This window comes from Ailuropoda melanoleuca, chromosome 11 (genome assembly GCF_002007445.2).
Source record: "Ailuropoda melanoleuca isolate Jingjing chromosome 11, ASM200744v2, whole genome shotgun sequence".
In the NCBI taxonomy this organism is placed as follows: Eukaryota; Metazoa; Chordata; class Mammalia; order Carnivora; family Ursidae; genus Ailuropoda; species Ailuropoda melanoleuca.
Genome location: NC_048228.1, coordinates 1,259,381 through 1,282,123, shown reverse-complemented (window position 1 = coordinate 1,282,123; position 22,743 = coordinate 1,259,381). Strand labels below are relative to the sequence as shown.

At 65.6% G+C, this 22,743-nt stretch overlaps 2 protein-coding genes across 4 annotated transcripts in view; one reads left to right on the top strand and one right to left on the bottom strand.

Moving 5' to 3' along the window:
* Positions 1 to 15,147, top strand: part of PANK4 (pantothenate kinase 4 (inactive)) — a 15,607-nt gene extending 460 nt beyond the window's left edge. The window contains exons 2-19 of one of the 2 annotated variants that reach the window (XM_034671279.1): positions 3,864 to 3,946; positions 4,283 to 4,497; positions 5,027 to 5,210; positions 5,495 to 5,587; positions 5,950 to 6,103; positions 6,186 to 6,367; positions 6,887 to 6,968; positions 7,498 to 7,598; positions 9,728 to 9,883; positions 10,557 to 10,669; positions 10,949 to 11,036; positions 11,757 to 11,908; positions 12,852 to 12,907; positions 13,037 to 13,086; positions 13,515 to 13,619; positions 13,942 to 14,042; positions 14,134 to 14,202; positions 14,694 to 15,147. In XM_034671279.1, coding sequence (XP_034527170.1) covers positions 3,864 to 3,946; positions 4,283 to 4,497; positions 5,027 to 5,210; positions 5,495 to 5,587; positions 5,950 to 6,103; positions 6,186 to 6,367; positions 6,887 to 6,968; positions 7,498 to 7,598; positions 9,728 to 9,883; positions 10,557 to 10,669; positions 10,949 to 11,036; positions 11,757 to 11,908; positions 12,852 to 12,907; positions 13,037 to 13,086; positions 13,515 to 13,619; positions 13,942 to 14,042; positions 14,134 to 14,202; positions 14,694 to 14,907 — 2,198 coding nt within the window. In that variant the 3' untranslated portion in view covers positions 14,908 to 15,147. Of the gene's footprint in view, positions 1 to 3,863; positions 3,947 to 4,282; positions 4,498 to 5,026; positions 5,211 to 5,494; positions 5,588 to 5,949; positions 6,104 to 6,185; positions 6,368 to 6,886; positions 6,969 to 7,497; positions 7,599 to 9,727; positions 9,884 to 10,556; positions 10,670 to 10,948; positions 11,037 to 11,756; positions 11,909 to 12,851; positions 12,908 to 13,036; positions 13,087 to 13,514; positions 13,707 to 13,941; positions 14,043 to 14,133; positions 14,203 to 14,693 lie in introns of both variants that reach the window. The other variant, XM_034671278.1, reaches the window with a different exon arrangement.
* Positions 15,148 to 17,353: 2,206 nt separating this feature from the next.
* Positions 17,354 to 22,743, bottom strand: part of PLCH2 (phospholipase C eta 2) — a 64,662-nt gene continuing 59,272 nt past the window's right edge. Inside the window, exons 22-23 of one of the 2 annotated variants that reach the window (XM_034671596.1) lie at positions 20,454 to 20,751; positions 17,354 to 18,958 (exon numbers count right to left, since the gene is read on the bottom strand). In XM_034671596.1, coding sequence (XP_034527487.1) covers positions 17,736 to 18,958; positions 20,454 to 20,751 — 1,521 coding nt within the window. In that variant the 3' untranslated portion in view covers positions 17,354 to 17,735. The remainder of the gene's footprint in view (positions 18,959 to 20,453; positions 20,752 to 22,743) is intronic. The other variant, XM_034671597.1, reaches the window with a different exon arrangement.

Below are 22,743 nucleotides of genomic sequence, written 5' to 3'. Positions count from 1 at the left end.
GAGGCCTGTGCGGGCCACGAGAGGGGCGCGGGGCCCGCGGTGTGGGGCCGCGCCGCGGCGTCCAGGCGTCCGGCCGCGGGAACCCTCGGCGAGCTGCCCGCCCCGGCCCAGCCCTAAGCCCTCCCGCTGCAGCCTCTGTTTCTGGACGACTGACATTTGGCGGGAGTTTGGAGGACCTGGATGTGGACCTTGGGGCCCTTGCTGGCAGCCCTCAAAAGCTTTTCTGTGCCGCGCGTCCCTCAGGGGTGCCCCCAGGTCCCCGCCCAGCCTCTGCCTGACCCTCCTGCACCAGTCCCGCCCCAGACCCTTATCCCGCACTGGCCCGACACCTCCCAGTAGCCCCCTTTCACAGATGAGGACGCTAAGGGCAGAGAGGTGAACTAAGTTGTTTAAGGTCACCGGCCGTCAGCGGCCAGGTGGGCCTGGAATCTGGTCAGCATTGGCACTCGGCTGCTCTGCCCGTGTCCACACAGGGGATGGAAGGCTGTGCCCTGCGGCATGAGGCTCCCGGAGCAGGCCAGGGTGGCCTCGCACACCTGCCCTCCCCCACACCTCTGCCGGGGCCTCAGTTTGCTTGCACCTTGCAACACCCGGGTGTAGGCATTTGCACGTGGTCCCAGCAGGGCAGCCCCAGCCACTTGTGAGACACCTGACCTGTTGAAGGTGGACAAGTGTGCTCCTCTCCTGGAACAAGTTGGGACGTCCTGGCGGACCTGGCATCCCCTTGCAGCTGCGTGAATGTGATGCTGTCTCCACTCCCCTGTTCCTGAGAGTCACTTTAGTATCTGGGGCTTGGGTGGGGGAGGGCGTCCTCCAGGGAGGTGGGGGCCATGAAAAGGTGGGCTGGATCCTGCGTTCACACCTTGCAGACCCTGGGGTTGTGAGGGGCGGTGCTGGGGGGCACTGACCTGGTGGCAGGTGTGAGAACGACTCCGTGTGGAACAGGGTGCACAATGAGTGTGGGACCTGATAAAACTTCATGCTCAATTGCATGTTGGGCTGGCGAGGGCAAGCTTAGAGGCCCAGCTGAGGGGGTCCTCCACAGCCAGGCCTCCCAGGAGGCCTCTCAGGGCCATGCTCTGTGCATCTTCTGAGACCTGCCCATGCCTCCATGTGACCATGGCCCAGTCGGGTGTGTGCTCCGAGGGCCAGACTTGGTTGTGCTGCACTTACACTTGGGGTGCTGCTCCTTGGGATGAGTTGGCACTTGGCATTTCTGAAGAGCAGCTGAAAATTGGCTTGACACGGGGTTTACGTTAGATGTTCTATGTGGCCCCCAGGGGCCAGCTTGTAGCCACAGAGTGCAGGCAGTCCAGGAAGCTGTGCCCCGGCTCCAGGGGGTCCCGGCGCCAAGCCCAGGCGGGGTTCCTGGGCACAAGGACGCTCAAGGATATTTTTAGTGTCAGCATTCATTTCCCCTCTTTGAAGGTTCCCCTGGGTCTGGGTCCCATGTCTGTGTTTCTCCAAAGGACACGTTCATTGTTACGAAGGACAGACCTTGTGTTCATTCCCGGGGCTGGTGGGAGGTCACCACTGGGTGTGGGTCCTCAGCCCTGAATGCACCAGTCACGGTGCCTGTCAACAGTCTGCTTTAAAAACAGGCTTCTCCCATTTCCTCTTCCCTCACCCAAGCCTCTTGATCCAGGAAAGCTCAGCTGCTCTGTGTTCTTGGCAGGCCTTTTCCTGTCTCGGACACTCATGTCAGCTGAGTGGATTCCCCACTTTGAAAGCACCGGGGATATTCTGTCTGTCAACACAGACTGGGGTATCCTGTCCCCCTTGGTGCCCAAAGTGGAAGGACAGGCCCAGAAGGTGGAAGAGAGGACGGCCCTGTGCCAGGCCCCGTAGGTCTGGACAGGCGGGGAGGTCTTGGCTCAGGGGCTGGAGAAGGGACGCGGGCAGACTGCTCTCGGTCAGGGTGCTCCTGGCCCCGGACCCGGGAGGCTTTGGCGTCCACCAGAGAGCACAGGGCTGTATGCATTCACCAGCCTGGTCACTGCACCTCTTAGATGTGACATGCCAGGGCCTGTGGCTGGGGCTGGGTTGGCATTCATCAAATCCAAGGGAGCCTGAGAACAGATGAGCTCTCCTGCTCTCCCGGGGCCCCTGCCGTTCTGCTCTGTGAGCTCACTACAGTTCCGGCTGACCGCCCTGCTCCGCATGTCCCCACTCACCTCCCAGACCCCTGACTTCCCTCCCCAGAGGTTGCAGGCAGACATGTCTGGGCTGCTGGGCATTGCCCCATGTGGGGTGCATGGTGTGGCACACAGACACCGACTTGCCTCCCAGCGTAGCTCCCACAAACCCCAACACCTCGTGATTTAAAGCTCACGTAAAGAACACACAACCTGGGGGCGCCTGGGTGGTGCAGTCGTTAAGCATCTGCCTTCGGCTCAGGGCGTGATCCCGGCATTCTGGGATCGAGCCCCACATCAGGCTCCTCCACTGGGAGCCTGCTTCTTCCTCTCCCACTCCCCCTGCCTTGTGTTCCTTCTCTTGGTGGCTCTCTCTCTCTCCGTCAAATAAATAAATAAAGTCTTAAAAAAAAAAAAAAAAAAGAACACACAACCTGAAACTGGATTTCCATGACCGGGGCGGGGCAGGGGGCATTTATAGTAACTTTTGAAAAGTTTCTCAAAGTATTTCTTCATCCCTTTGCGTTGCTTGTCTTTTTAGGAAACAGTTAATTCAGAGTGAAGGACACTCCGGGCCAGGCTGGGATTGGGGGCAGGGAGGGCGGATAAGGAGGCTTAAGACCAAGTTCTGCCTCTGAAGCCCACGGTCTAGGGATGGGAGTAAGCCTGTTCCCCGGGCGTACGGAGCAGGGCTCACCAAGGGTAGGTCGCAGCTGGGAGGCCCTGGTCACGCTGCTGGCGGGTTGCTCTGGAGGGCAGGCTCCCAACACTGGCTCCTGGCAGCAGATTTCTCTTACCTGGCCGAGCCTCAGCCCTCGGATGTTTCCTGCCGAGGGTGTTTCTCGTATGTTCCCTTGGGATCGTGTCACAAAGGAACCGCGAGAGATTAGCTTCAGCCTCCCGTCAGACAGGGCTCTGCCTCCCCTGGGCCAGCCCGAGAGAACCGGGTGGGTCTCAGAGCCGTTCTGCCGAGTCTTCTGCTCCCCTTCCCCATCATCGTGGAGTCGCGCACAGACACACCTGCCGCCTCACTCTGCAGGTGGAAGTGACTGCTCGGCACGTCTTTTGAAGTGGTCCTGAGACGTGTTTCAGGCAAATAAAGGCCTTTTCTGCTTCCTGATGCTGGGCTTCCCCGGGGCGTTCCCAAGGCTGGCCAGGGGGAGGAGACCCTGCTACCGCCTGTGTGGCCTCCCAGCCCAGAGCTGTGAGAGGGTGGGCAGCTCGAATGTTCCTGGTGAAGCAGCCCTCTCGTCTGCCGGTCCACTCCGGGAAAATACTCCTTTTATTGCTTCCCCCTTGTTACCACGGCCGGTCAGGAGTGCTCAAGTCAGTGGAAACAGTGCACTTGCCAGCTTCTTCCTTTGAGTCCTTTTCAAGATGAGAGTTTGAAACAGAATTTTTCTGAACCACTAATGATCACTGAGGCCTCCTGGAAACAGGACGCTTTCCTTTCTCCTCTAGGACTTGATGCAGAGGGGAAATGGACAGGCTCAAGCCCAGTGTGGTCTGGGGCCAGCGATGGAGCAGGCTTTCTCAAAGACAGCAGAGTGTTTGGGTCTCACAGTGGATTCCCTTCCTCTGGTTGGTGCCCCACAGAGTTTTAGGTTCAAGTTACACCGAGCGCTGTATGCACAGGACCCAGTGTGGCAGAGGAGACCATGTGCACCGAAGAGCCTCAGTCCCTCCCGTCCTGCCCCTGAATTCGCTCCGTCTGTGTCTCCCCCGCAGGGGGCTCGCTGACCAAGCTGGCCTACTACTCCACCGTGCAGCACAAAGTTGCCAGAGTGCGGTCCTTCGACTACTCGGGCAAGGTGAGCCGCCTGGTGGGCTGGGTTGGCAGGCGGGGGGCTGCCCCAGGCCGCAGGAGGCTCTCATTTTCTCTTTGCCCCCCCCCCCACATCAGCTTAGCTTCCTGGACGTTCCTAGTACTCAAATCCCTCCCTGCTCCCTCACTCAGACCCCCTTCCATCCGGGACCCTGGCGGGAGCACCTGTACCGGCTCCTCGGGAAGCGCGGTCTCTCCCCGCCCCCCCCCGCCTCCGCCTCCCACCTGGACGCAGCCCAGAGAGTTGTGAGTGTTCAGGGCCCTCATCTCCACATCTTCCCCTCCCCAAGGGCAGCACGCAGACCCCACCCTGTATCCCCAGGACGCAGAGCAAGACCACGAGCCCCCCTATGAGATCTCCGTCCAGGAGGAGGTCACTGCCAGACTGCACTTTGTCAAGTTTGAGAACACCTACATAGAAGCCTGCTTGGACTTCATCAAAGACCACCTTGTCAACACAGAGACGAAGGTCATCCAGGCAACCGGGGGCGGGGCCTACAAGTTCAAGGACCTCATCGAAGAGAAGCTGCGGCTGAGGTCAGCGGGGGCCACGGGCTGGAGGGTGCAGGGACTGCTGGCCTTGGGGTCAGGCTCCGAAGTGGCCACACTCGACCTGCTCTGGGACTAGACTCTGGGTGGGCTGGCAGGAGGCTTCTGGTGGCCAAAACCTAGGAAGGCCTGAGGGGCCAGCAAGGACGGAAGGGGGCCCTGCTCCTGCAGCAGCGCTCCCTGTGCTGCTGGGGCAGAGGTTCCTGACGGCTTAGCCCGCATGGGGACCGAGGCAGGGGCCGCGCACTGCAGCGGAGGGCTGGGTCTTCAGGCGTGTACGGCTGTCCTGTCTGAAGCCATTTGCAGGGTGGAGGGGAAGGGGTCGGCATGAGTTGCTGTGTCAGTTGCGTGTTTGAGAGCCATGCATGCCTTCTGAGGCGGAAGCTGAGCACGGCCCGGCCAGGAACAGCGCATCCAGGAGGGACCCTGGGGCCCAACCAGCCCAAGCCACGTGCCACGGCACAGGTGCTTTCCGTGGCCCATGCCGTGTTCAGTGGCCAGGCTCCGTCCCTTGCAGAGTGGACAAGGAGGACGTGATGACGTGTTTGATTAAAGGCTGCAACTTTGTGCTGAAGAACATCCCACACGAGGCCTTCGTGTATCAGAAAGATTCCGACCCCGAGTTTCGATTCCAGACCAATCACCCCAACATTTTCCCGTACCTGCTGGTCAACATCGGTTCCGGAGTCTCTATTGTGAAGGTGAGGTGCGCCTCGCAGGGCCCGGCGTGGCTGCCGGGCAAGGATCACCGGGGTACCCCCCGTCTATTGAGGCAGGCCAGGCCACGGGGGCACAGCGGGGTGACTCCCGCCGGCTCTGGCATCACGGGCGTGCGGCTGCCTGGTGGGGGCCCGTGTGGGCTGTCCGGGGGAAGGCGGCGGCCCAGACTCGGCCCTCAGGAATGGTGTTCCCCGTGTGCGCGGACGCCCCGAGCCACCACGCCGCGGGCCCACCCTCTCACTCGCCCGCCCTTGCCTCACCCCAGGTGGAGACCGAGGACAGGTTTGAGTGGATCGGTGGCAGCTCCATTGGAGGTGGCACCTTCTGGGGACTCGGGGCTCTGCTCACCAAAACAAAGGTATCCCAGCGCTGGCTCTGCTCAAAGTCCATGTCCTGGACCTTCTCAGGAGAGGGTTGGCGGCCTTGAGCCCCGAGGCTTGCGGCTGGCGGGGTGGCTGGGGAAGCAGCTCCTCCCCCGGCCTCATCCTGGCGGTGTTTCTCGGTTGCCCTGGGTGTTTCTCGGTTGCCCCAGGACGGCTGTCCGAGCCGCCGGTCTCGCCTGGGATGGGGGGTGGGGGGCGGCCGCGGAGACCCGCCTACCTCCTCCCCGCTTCCGTCCCGGGACGCAGGAGGTCCTCTTGCCCCCGCCCGCCGCGGACTGCTCCGCGAGCTGAAAGGATGCCAGCAGCGCACGCACTTGTGTCCGCCCTGTCCCCACAGAAGTTCGACGAGCTGCTGCACTTGGCCTCCAAGGGCCAGCACAGCAACGTGGACATGCTGGTGCAGGACATCTACGGCGGGGCGCACCAGACCCTGGGGCTGAGCGGCAACCTCATCGCCAGCAGCTTCGGGAAGTCGGCCACAGCCGACAGAGGTACCTGCCCCCCACGCCCTCCGCGCGCTGGCGGCCCCCTCGCGGCCCGGCCTCGCCCGGCAGCGCCTGCCTGTGCCCCCAGAGTTCTGCAAGGAGGACATGGCCAAGAGCCTGCTGCACATGATCAGCAACGACATCGGGCAGCTGGCCTGCCTGCACGCCAAGCTCCACCGCCTGGACCGCGTGTACTTTGGCGGCTTCTTCATCCGGGGCCACCCCGTCACCATGCGCACCATCACCTACAGCATCAACTTCTTCTCCAAGGTAGCTGAGCTCCGCCGCCGCCCCGTCGCCATGGCCAGCGGTGCTCCTCCCCGGGGCCCTCGCGTCTTTGGAGCCGGCGGCCGGGGCGAGGGGGGCCCCCCGCCGGCTCTTCTCGGGCCCCTGCCCCTTTCGTCTGGCGGTTCCAGCGTCCTGCTCCTGGGCGCCGTGGCCGTCCTGGAGTTGGGCACGATGCCAGCAGAGAGCACGCTGGGGGTCGTCTCCCCCGTGGACGAGCTGAGCTTTGAGACTTGCTCCGCGGGACCACTCTGGGCTGGGCCTGCAGGTGGGGGGACTGGGTGGGTGCTGTTTTGTGGAAGAAGTTACTCACCCTCAGGTTTCTCCAAATGACAAGCCTTTAACTTCTGCGCTGAATGCGATTTCGTTGACAAGTGCATTGCGGACTTTTCCGGAAGCCTCTGCCGCGTAGAGAGAGGCCGTCTGCAACGGCTTGGTTTAGAACTGCCCAGCCGTCACCTCGTGTGAGGGCGAGGCCAGCTCAGGTGGGGTTTTGCCTGGCAGGGGGAAGTCCAGGCCCTATTCCTGAGGCACGAAGGCTACCTGGGAGCCATCGGAGCGTTTCTTAAAGGAGCAGAACAAGACAGTGAGTCGAGCGGCCGCGGCAGTGTTATGTCTGGGCAGCGCAGGGCACGTGGGGAGCGAGAAGCTGCGGAGCCCGTGCGAGCGGATCTGTGACCTTCCCGGGGAGACGCTGGCCCACCGCCTTCAGTTTCCCTCTGAAGTTGTCATGGCGGGGGTGGGGGTGGGCAGCTAGCCCTCTGCAGCAGCTCTTCCGACGGGGCACTTGTGTGCCGCGTGACTGACTACGGCGGGCGGGGGCGTGGCCTGTGGGTGACAAGGGCGAGGGAACGTGCCTCGTGCCTCGGCAGCCTGCCCTCTTTGAAGGCCACTTGGAGGGTGTGATTGGAAAGGGCGGGGCAGGCAGCTCTAAGAAGCTTGGAAAGGTCCAAGTAATCATTTTACGGGGTTTCAGCACTAGGGAGAGAGACCACTAGGGAGAGAGCTCCAGTCTCCCTTGGTGCTGCGGGGGACCTTCCGTGGCGGTCGGGCTATCCTGGGGTGTGGGCACAACGTGGTACCCCTGGAGTGACCCCTGGTTTTCCCCCATCCAGACCCTAACCAGTACAGCTGGGGAGAGAACTACGCAGGCAGCTCCGGGCTGATGAGCTCGTCCCCGGAGCTCTGCCCTACGCAGCGGGCGAGGAGCGGCACCGTAAGTGCGGGGCCCTTGGTGGGGTCAGGTTCCGACACCCCCTCTCCGGGAGCAGACTGGCCACTGACCGACTGTGGACATCAAGGCAGCTGAGAAGCACGGGCGCTTGCTTCTTCCCTCCTCAGGCTATTAGCACTTCTGTGTTTTCCAAACGTTCCACGGGAGCCCCAAGACCGTGCAGTCCAGTCCCCGTGTTTGCGGGGAGAGCACGGGATGCGCTTCCCCAGGATTGTGACGTCACTGGCAGCAGGGTCAGGGTTAAACCCAGAGCCTCAGGCACCAGCCCAGGCCCCTTCCCTTAGATCGTGTTCCCTGCCTGATGGTTTCAAACTGGACGGAAGGACAGAGTCTGTTGTCCTGGAAGTTTCCTGCCCATTCCTCAATGCCCAGCTGGGGAGACGCCCGCGTAACTGGGCAGGGCTCCTCCGGCCTGCTGAGCGGGCATACAGGGTCTCCCACCAGGACCAGTGTCAGCCAGACACAGGACGCTGCTGCCCTGCCCGTCCTGGGGAAATCACAGGCTGGCTGAGGACGTCCCTCCAAGTGGCATGTTACTGTTGTAAGTCTCTGAGCACTTAGCAGAGCTCAGCACTGGGCTGGAGAACCCACTGGACGAGTCCAGGCAGCTAGTCTGGGCACACGAGTCACAGTGCCGCCTCCTTCAGGACCAGCCTGCTGGCTTTTCGGATGCAGAGCTGACTTTCGGTTATAGACGCAGTTTCTCTTCCTAGTCGGCGTAAGCGTTTTGAGGCTCGCGACATTCAGTCCTGACCACCCTGGGGAGAACTCCCTCCGGGCCCCTTGCCCCGGGCCTGGCCGGAGCAGGTGACTGACACGCAAAGCGTCTCTGCATCTTTGATCCCCGACTTCTGATTTGTGGATTCCTGCCTTAGGATCGTAAAGCCAGATGGATGCGTGAGCAGGGAAGGCGTGTCAGAGCTGCTGTGTGTGCCGGCTCGTTCCCCGCCCGCACTGTCCGCCTACGCACCCGTCGCGCTGGGTCTGCGTGTGGCCTGTGAGGCGGGCGGAGGCCCCGCTGCACACGGGGTGTGTGGAGCCGACGAAGGCAAAGCTGAGGTTTGAACTGCTTGGCAGGTAGCGGGGAAGCCCCTGAAGACCGGGCCGAGGCCCTAGACATGGTGACCATCCACTTTCCTGCATCGCCTGGGAATGTACCAGCTGTCTCCTGGCTGAGCTTCCCGTCATTTGGGGCATCCCGAAAGCCAGCGTGTCCCCCAAGTGGCAGCTCCTGTGCAGACGCCACGCGCGGAGCACACCGGCTTCTCACCCCCGAGCCTGCCGGTCATCGCCACCGGCGGACAAGGGCTGCGTGGGGCGTGCGGCGGCGTGGCTGGCCCTTCCCTAGAGAACAGGGAGAGGGCCACCGGGCGTGCGCCGAGGGAGTTGTGAGCAGGTCTCGAGGACCGGGGCTGGCGCACACACCAGCTTTGTCCTAACAACGTAAAACTTAAAACACCAGCTAGCCGAGTGACCGCTCCTTCTGGAGCGACTGGAGTGCGTGCCCGGTGCTGGCGGTCACAGGTAGCACGATGGGCATGACGGGGCCCCGCCGCCTCGGCGCAGCCTCCCCGGCTGGTTTCAGTCCCAGGCTGTGTGATGGGCACCCGTGCTGTGGAGAGGAAGGAGCCAGTGTGGGAGCCTGGACTGCCCGCCTGGGGAGTCCCCGCAGCCTTGCCGTGGGCGCTGTACCACGGGAGTCACAAAACTAGAGCCTCCTGGGCAGTGAGTGGGGGCCGCGCCTGCGGAGCCCGGAGCAGGAGGAACAGGGTCTGGAAGTGCAGCCCGTGTTGGGGGGAGAGGGGCACACGCTGGTGCGGGAGCCCCCGGCCACGGGGCCACCCTTTGGCAGGAACACCGGCAGAGCCTCTGGGGAGAAGGTGCACACGTGGGAGGGAGGTGGCCTCTGTGTGGCTGGGCAGACTCGGGATCCGGGGAGCCTGGCTCTGGGTGCCGAGGCCGGGAAGGGCTGCAAGGAGGGTGCACGGGGTCCGAGAAGAACGGCTTGTCTGCTGCGGCCTCATCCGGTCCTAAGTTCTAAGACTCGCACAAGGGGTCTCAGTCTTCTGGAACCACCCAGCCGACGCACACACCGCCTCTTGCCCTCCCAGTTTGACTTGCTGGAGATGGACCGGCTGGAGCGACCGCTGGTCAACTTGCCACTCCTCCTGGACCCATCTTCCTATGTGCCCGACACGGTCGACCTGACGGACGACGCCCTGGCCCGCAAGTACTGGCTCACCTGCTTCGAGGAGGCCCTGGACGGGGTGAGGGCTCGGGGCGGGCCGGGCGCCCCTGGGGACGAGAGACAGGCATCTCTGGAAACCTAGGGCTCCCGAGGCGCAAGCGACAGGTGTGGTGAAGGAGGGGGGGGTGTGCTCCAGTGGCCGTGGGGTCTGCGCTGGAGTTTGAGGGGTGATTCCTATTCCTCAGGTGTAAACGTGACCCCAGGGGTTTATTGGGTCCGCACGTGGGGGCGTGCTCCCGCGAGGCCCGTCTCTCACAACCGCGCCGAATCCGTGCTGGTGGCGGCATTTCTTCAAAGGCACACGGTGTGTGCAGGGTCGGGGCACCTGCACTTGGACTCCAGGCTCTGGTGGGTCGCATCTCAGGCCTTCACGGCCCCCGGGGAGCAAGCGTCTCTCCTCAAGCCTCACAGGCCCCTGGGCTCTATCCTCAGAGTGAGGCCCCCAGCCGCGGACCCTGTGCAGCCTTCGAGGGTGGTCCTGAGCCACCATTCCCCCGGCACAGCCAGAGCTCGTCCCGGGCCATGTGGTTCCAAGCCTGGGCTGGCGGCTAGCGGTGACCCCGTTCCCACCCCGCAGGGGAAAGCCCCCGGGACACCGCCAGTGGCCATGGCCCTGTGCATGGGGACGTGCCCAGACCACGGCCCTGGCCGGGCCGAGGTCAGGGCTGTGCTGAGTGCCCTGTGCTCGGCAGGTGGTGAAGCGTGCTGTGGCCAGCCAGCCGGGCTCGGTGGATGCCACGGAGAGGGCGGAGAAGTTCCGGCAGAAGTACTGGGGCAAACTGCAGACGCTGCGGCACCAGCCCTTGTGAGTGTCCCATGGCCCCAGGCGCAGACGTGCAGGCGGCCACCTCTGCGGGGAAAGCGCACTCCGCCTGTGGGCCGGGCTCCCGATCACCGCCCCCGGTACTGCTGTGGGCCGCTTCCCATCCCTCCACCCCCACGCGCTCTGGGCCGCTCTGCTGCTTTGCCTGATGCTCCCGTGCCGGCCCGGCACCGCGGAGATGCCCTTGGGGACAGAGGCGATGGTGGGCCACGTGCTTGGCCGTCGACCCCCTGAGCTGCCCTTCCCCCGCCTCTTCCCCAGTGCTTACGGGACCCTGACCGTACGCAGCCTCTTGGACACGAGGGAGCACTGTCTGAATGAGTTCAACTTCCCAGACCCCTACTCCAAAGTGAGTGCCGCCTAACCGTGCTGGGTTGGCACCCGCGAGGGGGCACAGGGAGCAGGGGCGCGACCTGGCCTGCTTCCCACGAGTGTGGGGTGGCCTCTTGGTGGACAGCGCCTGCTAACAAGCCGAGGGTTGGAGGCGTCGCCTGTGTCTGGCCTGGTGGGGTCGGCTTGTTCTCTCAAAGTTGGCGTTTGTGGACGCCAGTCCTGCCCTCGCAGGCAACAAGCCAGCCAGAGCCCAGCAGCTGGCCAAGAGGCACCACCCTCCTCCTTGGGCCATTCTGCCCAGGCGGCTTGTGCTTGGGGATGGCGACCCGGTTCAGAGCCAGCGCTGCACCCTGTTCCCGCCTCCCCTGCCCTTGGACGGAGTGTCTGGTGATGGCGTGCTGGGCACGATGAGGGTCCGAGTCCTGCGCCGTGGCCCTTCTCTGTCCTGCGGGGCCACAGCACGACCACACTGGGGCCCCCCTCGTGAGGTTTAAGTGTGCGTGGGCCCGGACGCCGCCCGAGTCCTATCCACAGCTGCGCTGTTCCCAGTCAGCACACGTTAACATCCTGGTTTATGTGAGCTCCTGTGACAGAGTGCTGGGCATTCTGTCCCCTCAGGGTGGGTTTGTGGTCATGTCCCCAGCAGGGCGCCCTCTGCTCTGCCTTGTCTGCCGAGGGCCCGAGGGAGGCAGGGCCACGCCTTCACTCCTGACGAGTGCCTCGCCTCTCCCCACAGGTCAAGCAGAAGGAAAACGGGGTCGCACTAAAGTGTTTCCCGAGGGTGATCCGCTGTCTGGATGCCTTGGGCTGGGAGGAGAGGCAGCTGGCCCTGGTGAAAGGTTTGCTGGCGGGGAACGTCTTCGACTGGGGAGCGAAAGCTGTCTCTGAGTAGGTGCCTGCAGCCTTCACGGCCCTTCCATGCTTCAGCCCTTCCCCTGCCTGCTCACTCTGGCTCGGGCTCAGGACCACGGCCCGTCCTGTCCCCCTCTGCCACGTGCGGTGCCCCAGCTCGGCCCCCGAGGAGGTGGCAGTGGGGGAACGGGGGGATGGGGTCCCGGTGCCCTGGGCATAGCTGGGGGCGTGAGTGGCCCCGGGAATGACTGGCGGCTCTCCCGGCCCTGCTGTGCAGAGCCTGTTCAGAGCAGGCACGTGGAGAGCTGGGGCGTGGATTTGGGGGCTGATGTTTTCAGCCGTAGAAATCCAAACCCAGGCTTAGCACGATGGAGTAGGAAGCAAACAATACTTGATGTTTGAAATTGGGCGAAGGAGGTGCTTTCGAAGGAGCCTGTGGACTCACGTGGGAAGGCGCACCCCGGGCCCCCTGAGCACCCAGGCCTGGGCTCTCGGTCTGAGGGTGCTGTAGGAGTTCCCGGGGGCCCCGAGGCAGTGGCACCCCAACCCAGCCCTGGGCCTTGCCAGCTAGCCCACCCATCGCAGAGCAGAGCCTCTCCCTTTGCTGGGCACTCTGTCCCCCCCCCGGTGTCCTGTCCTGGCCCTCACTGGGTCCACATTGAGAAGAGCCTTTCCCCCCGCTCACCCTTGTCACTCTCTGTCCCTTCGGGTGGCACGTTGGGGCAGGTGCCACGTGAGGCTGGCGCTGACTGAGGGTCTTGCCAGAGGCTGCCACGCACTTGGGACCCCTCCCCCCGCCCCCGGCCCGTGTTCTGGAACGGGGGTTGCCCAGACCGCCGCGGCTCCAGAGCCTGTAAAACTCCCCGCTGCGGTTCCTGGCACGCTTGGCTGGTTCGGGAAAGGCTTCATCCAGGCTCTCCAGTGAATGCTGCAAGCTGAGGTGTGGGGTTTTTTGTGACTCGTTTTCTTCCCCACGCAGCGTCCTCGAATCTGACCCCCAGTTTGGCTTTGAGGAGGCGAAGATGAAGCTACAAGGTAGGGGCACCCAGGGCTCCGGGCCTGCTCCGGAACTCCGCCCTGCAGGGGAGGGAGCTAGCGAGGGCAGGGCTATGGGGGGGCGTGCCTGCGGGGGACGGTGTGGCTGACCACACCTGTGTCCCACAGAGCGGCCGTGGCTCGTGGACTCCTACAGCAAGTGGCTTCAGAGGCTGAAGGTACACACGGCGGCCCCGCCCCCCCCACCCCGCCCCGTGCCAGGCCGCGCCCTCAAGGGAGGCCCGGGAGGCCGGGAGGGCCACAGGAGATGGCGCGGGGCTGCCCGGGGGCACTGCACTGAGGGCCTTCCCAGAGTCTTACGTGTGGCAGCCCACTCCCCTGGCCACTGAGGGGGGGGGGTCTGAGCTCCCTGCCCCCTGCTCCAGCCTGACTCCTGCAGGCTCTACCATTAGGCCAGTGGCCGCGGCTCCAAGGTCACTGGGGCCGCGGTTCTGGAAGAGGCACAGGCGCCCTGCCCCCCCAGCACCCCAGCACCCGTGGGAGCCGGCAGCCCTCAGCCTCGGCCTGCGGGGAGTGTGGAGTACGGAGCTGTCTGCAACGCTTGGACGCGCTGTTCCCGACTGAACGTCCTGGTTTTGTCTTACAGGGGCCCCCTCACAAATGTGCCTTAATTTTCGCAGATAACAGTGGAATAGACGTCATTTTGGGAGTCTTCCCCTTTGTCAGGGAGCTTCTCTCTAGAGGGACGGAGGTGAGCGTCCAGGCTGCGGCGGGACCCCTGCCCTGGGCCCACCACTCGCAGTGGGGTTGGCGCCGTCGTGGCCTCTGTGTGGGGCAGGTAGGTTCGGGTGAGGCTGGTCACACCACGGACCTCGGGTCAGCCTGACCGCAGTGTTCTGGGGCCGTCTTCATCCCGACCCGGGAGCCGGCCCTCCTGGAGGCCACCGAGCAGTGAGAGGTCATCGGGGGTCGTGCTGCTCCGCCGGCAGCCCCGGGTGGGCGGGCGAGCAGAGGCTGGCTCGGTGCTGGGCTGTGGCCAAGGTCCCTACAAAGCTCGGGGCGTCCTGCCGCAGGTCATCTTGGCGTGCAACTCGGGACCCGCCTTGAATGACGTGACCTACTGCGAGTCCCTCATCGTGGCCGAGCACATCGCGGCCATGGACCCCATCGTCTAGTAAGCTGGCCGGGAGCCAGGGGGTCCTGCCCGGAGAGGGGGGGGCACGGTGGGCGTGTCCGGGCGCCAACTGACCCCTTGTGCTCGGCAGCTCGGCGCTCAGAGAGGAGAGGCTGCTGCTGATGCAGACGGGCTCCAGCTCCCCGTGTCTGGACCTCAGGTACTCGACGCACCCACACGCCCGCCCCCGGCAGCAGAAGGCAGCAGCCCTTGGCTGGGGGCCTGGGCCGGGGGGCTCGGGACGCGCTGGCCGCACCGTGGGCTGGGTGTACCTTGTCTGGTGGAGGAGCAGACGCCCCCGTGCCCCCTGGCTCAGACGACCGGGTCGGCCCTGAGGATCCTAGAGCATGAGAACCTGGCCATCGGGAGCCGGCCCGGGGCCGGAGTGATTCTTGGGGCCGACCTCCTCCCCTGCTGTTAACCAGGAAGGGGGATTTCATCAGTCCCACATAGAGAGGCGGCGTCGGGCCCGGTTTGCAGTGGGGGGGATGGTGATTTAAGCCCAGGGACGTAGCAGAGGTCTGGGGGCCCCAGGCATTCTTGCCAGTCGCTGCCCTTATGGGGACGCAGGGCGTGGTGTCCCCCGGGGGCAGCTCGGTGCAGGGGTGAGGCCCCACCACCCCCGCCTCACCGGCCCCTTCCTCCCCGAAGCCGCCTGGACAAGGGGCTGGCCGTGCTGGTTCGGGAGCGAGGCGCAGACCTGGTGGTCATCGAGGGCATGGGCCGTGCCGTGCACACCAACTACTACGCGGCCCTGCGCTGCGAGAGCCTCAAGCTGGCCGTGCTCAAGAACTCCTGGCTGGCCGAGCGGCTGGGCGGCCAGCTCTTCAGTGTCATCTTCAAGTACGAGGTCCCGGCCGAGTGAGGCCCTGCGCTGCCGGGCTGTTCTGCTCGTCGCTTGTCGGGAATATATTTCGACCTCAGCAGGGAAACCAAGCTCCGATCAGAATGTTGCTGTCGCGCCCGGGACTCGGAGCCAGGCGCGCCCAGGCGTGAGAGTGGCGCTTACGGCGCTGGGGTCTTTAATGCTGCCGTGTTCGTGGTGGGAGACGCAACTGTTGTCCAGTGAGACACTCGTATTGGAATATATTTAACTGTGAAATAATCTTTTATATATATATATATGCACATATTCCTATAGATGTAAATCCGCGCCCGCGTCGGCAGGTCAGCAGGGGCCCGGCGCGCACCGAATAGAGGCTGGAGTGACGTCTGACCGTGCCGTGTGCTTGCGCAGAGAGCGGCCCTGCGAGCCCTTCCCTGGGGCGGCCGGGAGCAGGCTCTCGCCCTCGCTCACTGCTGGAGCCCCTAGGCCGGACATCGTGTGGCTTCCTGCGTCGCTGCCCCCCACCCCGCCAGCGTGGCTGTCAGGGAAGGTCGTCCTGGGCACCCGCAGCCCACTGCACCCGGGACAGATGGGCCGGGCTGCGCCACGCTCGGGACTGAAGGCGGCAACCACGGAGGGCCGTCAAGGGCTCTCGGGCCTGATGGAGCCGATCCGATGCCGAGCCCAGAGCCCTGTTTGTGGCAGGCACCTCACTGGGCTAGGCCCTGGGAGGGCTGAGCACTGACCCTTCCCGCAGGGTGTGGGCCAGAGCCATGGCCGCCGCATCGCCGCAGGACTACCGCCCGTGCCTGTGCTGGAGGGGGCTTTGCTCAGTCACCTGGGAGCCAGCCTCGGAAGGCGGCCGACCCCCTCCCGGACTGTGCACACTCTCATGTGGGGCCGTGACCGCTCCTGCAGCATTCCAGGCCCCCCAGCGACCCACACACGTGTCACCCCAGCCCCAGGTGGCAGTGGCTCCCAGCTGCTGCTTTGGCCGGGTCGGGTCTGTGCCCCCACTGGCATCCAGCCTCAGGGCCCCCGGTGGCCCAGCAGGGGGTCCCCATTAACCCCGACCCCCCCCCACAAGGGTCCCCCTGCCTCAACCCCACCACGGTCTGGCCCTGCACTCCGCAGCTGACACTCCTACACAGCTTAGCAGACCACGGCCACCTTTGTGTGGCTTCCTTGGGCCCTCGGCCCGACTACCCTCCATTCCCTGCTTCCTGGTGGGGGAGCGGCGCTGGCCTGCCTGGTGCAGGGGAGCCCAGCACGGACACCCAGCAGGCCTCAAGAAGTCCAACCAGAGCCTGGCTCAGCCCGATGTCCAGATGCCCCCACAGGTCCTCCCACCTGCCCAGCCTGGCCGTCAGGGGGGCTGCAGTGTCCCAGCCCCACGTCAGCTGGGCAGAGCCACACGGGGAGGACGTCCCTGCCGCCACGCACCCTTCTGGGACAGACCCAGGCTGCCCAGGTGCTAAGCCCGGCCCCTGGGAAGTAACTGTGTGGTGGCAGGCAGTGCCAACCCAGGGCCGGACAAGGATGGGCCCCTGCTGCTCATGAGGCAGGGCACCACCCCCGGGAGCCCCAGCAGCCAGCCCGGCTCTGGCCCAGAGCCCCCCGGCTGAGGTTCCTCCTGGTGCCCCCCTTCAACGCCCCCCAGATTCTAGGGGCCCCAAAGGCCAGGCACGGCTCCTGAATGCCCTGCCTTGTGCCCCTCCCAGCCTCGGCACAGCTTGCCATGAGCACGCTCCCTGTACCTGAAGAGGGGGCTGGTGGCTCTGAGAGGTGCATGGGGCCAGCAGACACCCTCCACCCGGTCTTTGCTGAGATGGGGCAAGTGGCTGGCACAGGCCCCTGGAGGCTACGGAAAGACACGGTGAGGGGGAGCGTGCCCACCCACCAACGCCCAGCCTTGTGTCAGGCGCCCACCTTCCCGCGGGCCTTATCGGGAAGACAGCAGAGCTTATCCTGGTGGTGGGACATGAGGCCTCCCCAGCCAAACCCGCTGCATAAAGGGCACTGCCTGTCGCAGAGGTCCTTGGTGGCCGCTGGCACCCCAGGTGGTGCCTGTGGAGGTCTGATGCCGGGTGCCGGGGTGGGGGACAAGCCCAGACACAGACCCCCTTGTGGCCTGGCTGGCATCCCGCCTTCTCCAGGGGAGGACAGTGCGTACATTTAGCCAGCTGGGAGTCCTCTGGCCTGGGGTCCCTGCCCACGGCCAGGGTTACCCCACACACCCTAGAGTGGGACCGGGAGGCGGGGAGAGGGGGATCAGGGGCTGCATGTTGGAGGCTGGAGGTCCCGGCCCTGGGGAGCCAGTCCACCGAGCCCTCTGTGGACAGAGGTCAAGGGTGTCCTCACACAGACCCTGGCCCAGGAACACGTGTCAGGTGGTCCCAGGGGGAGTGGGTGGGTGGGTGCCCCCCACCCGCAGCAAACCAGAATGTGTTTATTGGAGTTGTGTCTGGGTGTCTGGAGTGAGTGTCCCACACAGAGCAGACTTTGTGCAGAGCAAGCCAAGTGTCGTTGGGCAGGGACGGGCAGCACCCAGGGCCGCTCCGTGGACATAACGAGCACCCAGCAAGCCACACGCGTGGCCATGCACCCGTGCTGCAGAAAACCAGGTACGACGGGGAAAGGGCTGGGCGCCACTTTAATGCTGCACAAGCTTTGTCTCTGAAAATTTAAATACCCCTCGTATATATCTTAACATCATGAGAAATCTGCCCAGACCCTGGGCAGGCTCCCTTCCTCCCCGGGGGAGGGGTGGGGGGCAGAGGGCCGGGACTCCTGCGGGCGCTCAGCACGGCTGGGATCGCAGCACTGGGCCAAGGGGCGGGTGGCTGGGGTCCGCCCTGGGGAGTCCGTCAGAGTCTGAGCAGAAGGCCGGTGGCGGCGGAGCCCTTGGAGGGGGCTGGCACGTCCCCGCAACCCCCTTGGCCCCCTGAGCAGGCACCCTCGGGGGCGCCCCGCTCCTCCCCTGGGGGTCCCCTCGGGCCCTGCAGCCGCTGCTGCCGCTCCTGGGCCTGCCGGGCCCGGCTGGCGATGGCGCGCACGCGGCTCTGGCTACGGGAGGAGGAGCGCCGCAGGAAGCCTGGGGGACCAGGCACCCCTTCCCCCGCAACAGTCAGGCTGGTGGGCGAGGTGATGTCGCCAGCCTGCTGGAAGCCGGTGAGCCAGCGCAGCTGCTCCGTCAGGGCGTCCCGCCGCACCCCCCGCCCTGCCCGCCCCTCCCTGGCCAGGCCCAGGCCCCGGCCCGGGATCTCCACTTGGGGGGCGAAGTCGTCAGCAGTCAGGTCCCCCAGGCTCTTGGACTTGGCGGCTGCAGGGCAGTCCCGGAGGCCCGCTAGGGGGAGGCGGCCCCAGGGCGGCCTGGGGGCCAGGGGACGAGGCGGAAGCGCTTCCGGTGCGGAGGGCAGCTGGCTGGCAGCCCGCAGGTTGGGGCTGGATTTGCTCTTGGTCACAGCAGGCAGGTCCAGGCGGGTGGCTGGGGCCAAGCAGGGCCGCAGGGGCAGGCGTCCGGCTGGAGCCCCCGAGACACTCTCACGGCCCAGACCCAGGCCCGGCAGGGAGAGGTCAATGACCGTGTCGCTGGACGACACACTGGAGGACGAGGACACGCTGTCTCGATGGCCGCCGGGTTCCAGCCGCCGCCACAGCCGGTCCCCACCCGTGGCATCTGAGTACACGGTGGGGCAGGGCCCAGCCAGGAGCCGCCATCCGCCCGGGAGCTCCAAGGGCGCTTGCCCCTCCCTCTCAGCCTTTCTGACCATCTGGCTGCTAGGGGCCCCCTCACACGCCCCCCCGGGGCCCCCGCCGTTGTACGCCCTCCACCGGCTTTCCGGGGCCGGCTCCATGTCCCCTCTGCTTCGGGTCCTGGGCTGGAAGGGCACGGAAGCTCCCAGAGCTACCGCAGGGGGGCTCGCCACTTCGGTGCTGGGTCCTGAGGCACACGGGGGCCCTCCCAGGGAGGGGCTGGCGGGAGCAGCCACCAGAGGAGGGGGGCCAGTGCCCGGGGCTGGCTCCTCGGCAATGGTTTCCAGGCCACCTAGGGAGGAGCCCGTCCTCTGCGCGGAGAAGGGGCAGGTATCTGTGGACGAGAGAGAGAGGAGCGTGTTGGGCGCGTCCCCCGTGGACAGTGCCCACAGAATCCTCAGCGGCCAGGCCCCTCCATGTGCATACAGCTGCCCCCACCCTGCCCTCTGGCTCTGCTGCTGCTGGGGCGGGGGGAGCAGATGGTCTGTGCCCACAGGCAGGGTCCACAGGGCCCCCCAACAGGCCAGGGCTGGGGACAGCACAGGGCACACGGGGGCTGGGCCCCATTACCTGGCACTCGGCTGCTCTCAATCCCTAACTATGGAGGCAGCGTGGGGACAGAAAGGAGAACAGGGTGGTCAGCATGTGGGTGGGGCTGGCAGGTGGACAGACAAACAGCAAGGCTGGGCGGGGTGCAGGGTGGGATCAGGATCTGGGGGAGGGGAATGGCTCAGCTTTCAGCGCTCCCCCCCCCCAGGCTAGGGCTTCCTGACAAGGTGTCAGGCTGTTGCCTGTCACACAACCTCGCAAAAGCTGCTCAGCGCAGCTCAGGCCAGAAATGAAGGCCCAGGGCCGAGGGGCAGGCGCCTTCTACTCCACTCCCTGCAAGCACTGGGGCCGGGCACCGTCGGGGGTCTCGGGGGCTGCCTTGCAGGGCACCACCGACCCACCAGACTTCTCAGAGGACTGAGAACACCTGCAGCCTGGCCCTGGCTGGAAGTAGCCCCCAGGCCTCAGGAAAGGCGTCGGGAGCGGGCAGGGCAGGCCAGCGAAGAAGGCCGGACGTCAGCACGCACAGCACCTGGAGTCAGACCTGCTCTCGCTTCCCCGGCCGCTTAGGGGCTTGTGGGGAGGGGGGCCTTTGAGGACAAGAGGCCTAGGGGATCGGCACCATCAGATGGGGAGGGGGTGCTGAGGGCTACGGGGACTCCCCAGGCAAGCCAGCGGAACAGTGGGAAGGGAAGCCAGGATAAGCACACGGAGACAGCAGCTCTGGATGCAGAGGGCAGGGAGGACGCCTGGCCCAGGCCATGCCGAGGGGCGGTGCGGGGGCAGCACAGAGGACGCTGGGGAGGAGCGTCTGGTCTTACCGGTGGATGGCACGGAGGATTTACTCCTAATCTCCTCCAGCTTTTGAACGAACAAGGCATTCATCTCCCTCTGCAGGGCCCCTGCCTGCCTGTGGGCACTCTCGGGCCAGCGGGGGACCACCTCGGGGCTGCCCAGGTCGCTGGAGTCCGAGGACACAGAGCCGCCGCCCGGACCCTGCCACGGGGCCCCTCTGCCTCTCCCCGCGCTGGTGCAGGGAACCCCCAGCGAGTCCGCCAGGGCACGGGGCTGCTGGCTGATGGCCTCGTGCACAGCTGTGGGCCCCGGGCTGGGCAGCCGTCCCCGCCGCAGGCCCTCGGCGTCCTCACCAGCGCAGGAACCCACCACACACTTCATGCAGGTGGCGGCCATCCCAGCAGGCCCGGGGCCCTCAGGGGCACAAGGGGGCTGCTCCTGGGCCAGACTCCCCTGCGCCGGGCTTCTCCCCACTGGCGCCTTACCTCGGGGGCTGCGGCTGCCGGGCTCCTCCGGGGCTGAGGCTTCCAGAGCGGGGCCGGGGCAGGGGGCTGCCACGTCACGGGCCTCCCCCTGGGAGCCTGTGTCTTGCGTGCCCAGGACCAGCTCCGGGAAGGCCTTGCGGCCCGGCTTCTGGCTCTTGGTCGGGGCGCTGGCCGTGCGCCGCAGGAGCCGCTGGCTAACGGAAGGCCGAGGCAGGGGCCGCCCAGCAGCATGACTGTCCAGGGAGCTGGGCTTTGGGCCTCGGAGGAACAGGCCTTTTAGGCCCAGAGCCTGCTTGACCTGCAAGAGAAGGAGCCCACATAGCTGGCAGCCAGGCACCGGGGACCAGGGACCGCCAGCCCAGCCCAGGCACACTCTGGCCGGGCTGAGCCTGCCGCAGCCCAAGGGCCAGCCTGGCGAAGGCACCAGCGGGAATGTCAGGCTTGTGCCGCTCCCAGCTGCGCGTAGGGAAGAGGGACCCCAGGGCACGTCTACCAGGGACAGCAGCTGCTATGGCCTCGGCACAGACCAGGGATGCACCCTGCCTTCCCTGAGTGCAGGGGGAGGGTCTCCGGGTCTCAGAACACGTGGGCCCAGGGCGGGCTGGAAGGAGGAGGCCCCCAGGCTTTTCCCAAACGGGGACCTTGAACGCTGGCTCCTGTGCCCGCACCAGGTACCCTCACAGGCCCCCAAAGCCCCCGGCTCTGGCGGAGCAGGCTGGCACAGGGCCCCTGGGTGGTGCTGGCATGAAGAGAAAGATGAGAGGAAACCCCAGGGGAGCAGGCACCGCCCCACTCACGCTCACCCTGCCTTTGGGCGCCGCAGGCCGAAGAAGCAAGCAAAGCCGGGCGCAGGCCAGCGGTCTGCTCTCCCATGTCCCTGCCCGCCCACTCCCCCAGAGGGGCTGCCTCCTCTGGGAAGCCTTCCTGGACTGCTGCCAGGCTCAGCCTGCTCTCTGTTCAGCAGCCCTGAGGGCAGGGCCCTTGCCGGCTCGGCCTTCCCAGGCAGCCAGGCCTCTCCCAGTGATCTCCCTGCCTGAGGAGGGAGGCCAGGGGTCACTGGGACCAGCTAGCAAGTGCCCAGGTCACTGCCAGAGAAGCTGACAGCTGCGTCTCCAGAGTGCAGAGGCCAGAAGGGTCCTCACATGCAGAGGCCCCAACAACAGCCACAACTCCCCAGGGACTCGGGGGCACTTCTGGGCAGAGGTGTTCATGTGGCCAGCACTTGAATCGGCTTCCCGATTCAAGATCCCAAATCCAGAGCAATTTGGTCAAAGTTAGCTGCAAAGTCATTTAGAAGAAGGTCCAGGATTCAAGCTCAGAGCTCCGGGTCCCTGGGGCCTCCCCACGCCGCAGCAGGCATCCTGGGCGCACACAGAGCCAGGGAGCACGCCGAGGGGGTGGGTGGAGGTGGCCGGGAAGAAGGGCGAGGGCAGGGAGAGGGAACGGGTGCCGGGGTGCCAGGGGCGCTCCAAGCTAGAGGACCAGACACAGAGGGGCAGGGTGGGCAGGGGCATGAGGCGTCAGACAGAGGACAGAGGAGGGACAGAAGGCCAGGAGGGGTCCACGCACAGGAGGCCTCGCCGGAGTCCTGGACCTGCCTCATAAATGCTGCCCTGCGGCTGAACATGGCCCCAGGGACCCCAGAACCACGTCATGATCCATGTCACATGAGCTGACAGTCTCCAAAATGCTACCAGGAATCACGGATGCTAATGGGACGGCCTGAGCATGCAGGTGGGGGGCGGGCGGGCTCCGCCGCCCCGGCGCTGGGGTACCTTCGAGCTCCTAACAGGACTGTCCTTCTAAACGTAGACTGGACACGGGGGAGCCCGCTGCAAGACCAAAGAGACGGAGTGAAGGCCGTGAGATTGGACACGGGGGAGCCCCCTGCAAGACCAAAGAGACGGAGTGAAGGCCGTGAGATTGGACACGGGGAAGCCCGCTGCAAGACCACAGAGACGGAGTGAAGGCCGTGAGACACCGACAGCCGGGCGCGGAGCCCGCAGAGACAAGCAGACGCAGGACGGACAGACGGCTTGACGGTGGGCAAGAGGCGAGCGGCCTGTGGCGCCGTGCCCGGCAGCACCTCGGGCCGTGGAGGTGGCAGGAGAGAGACTGTCAGCGGCAGGACCACGCGGGCCCCCCATGCACACCTGGCAGCCCACCACTCACCGGCCCCGCCCAGGCCCAGAGCACAGAACTGGGGAGACAGAGGAGGACCCCCATCCAGGGACACGGGGGGGCGGGGAGCAAAGCCAGGCGGCCCCCTTCCAGAAACGGACAGAGGACT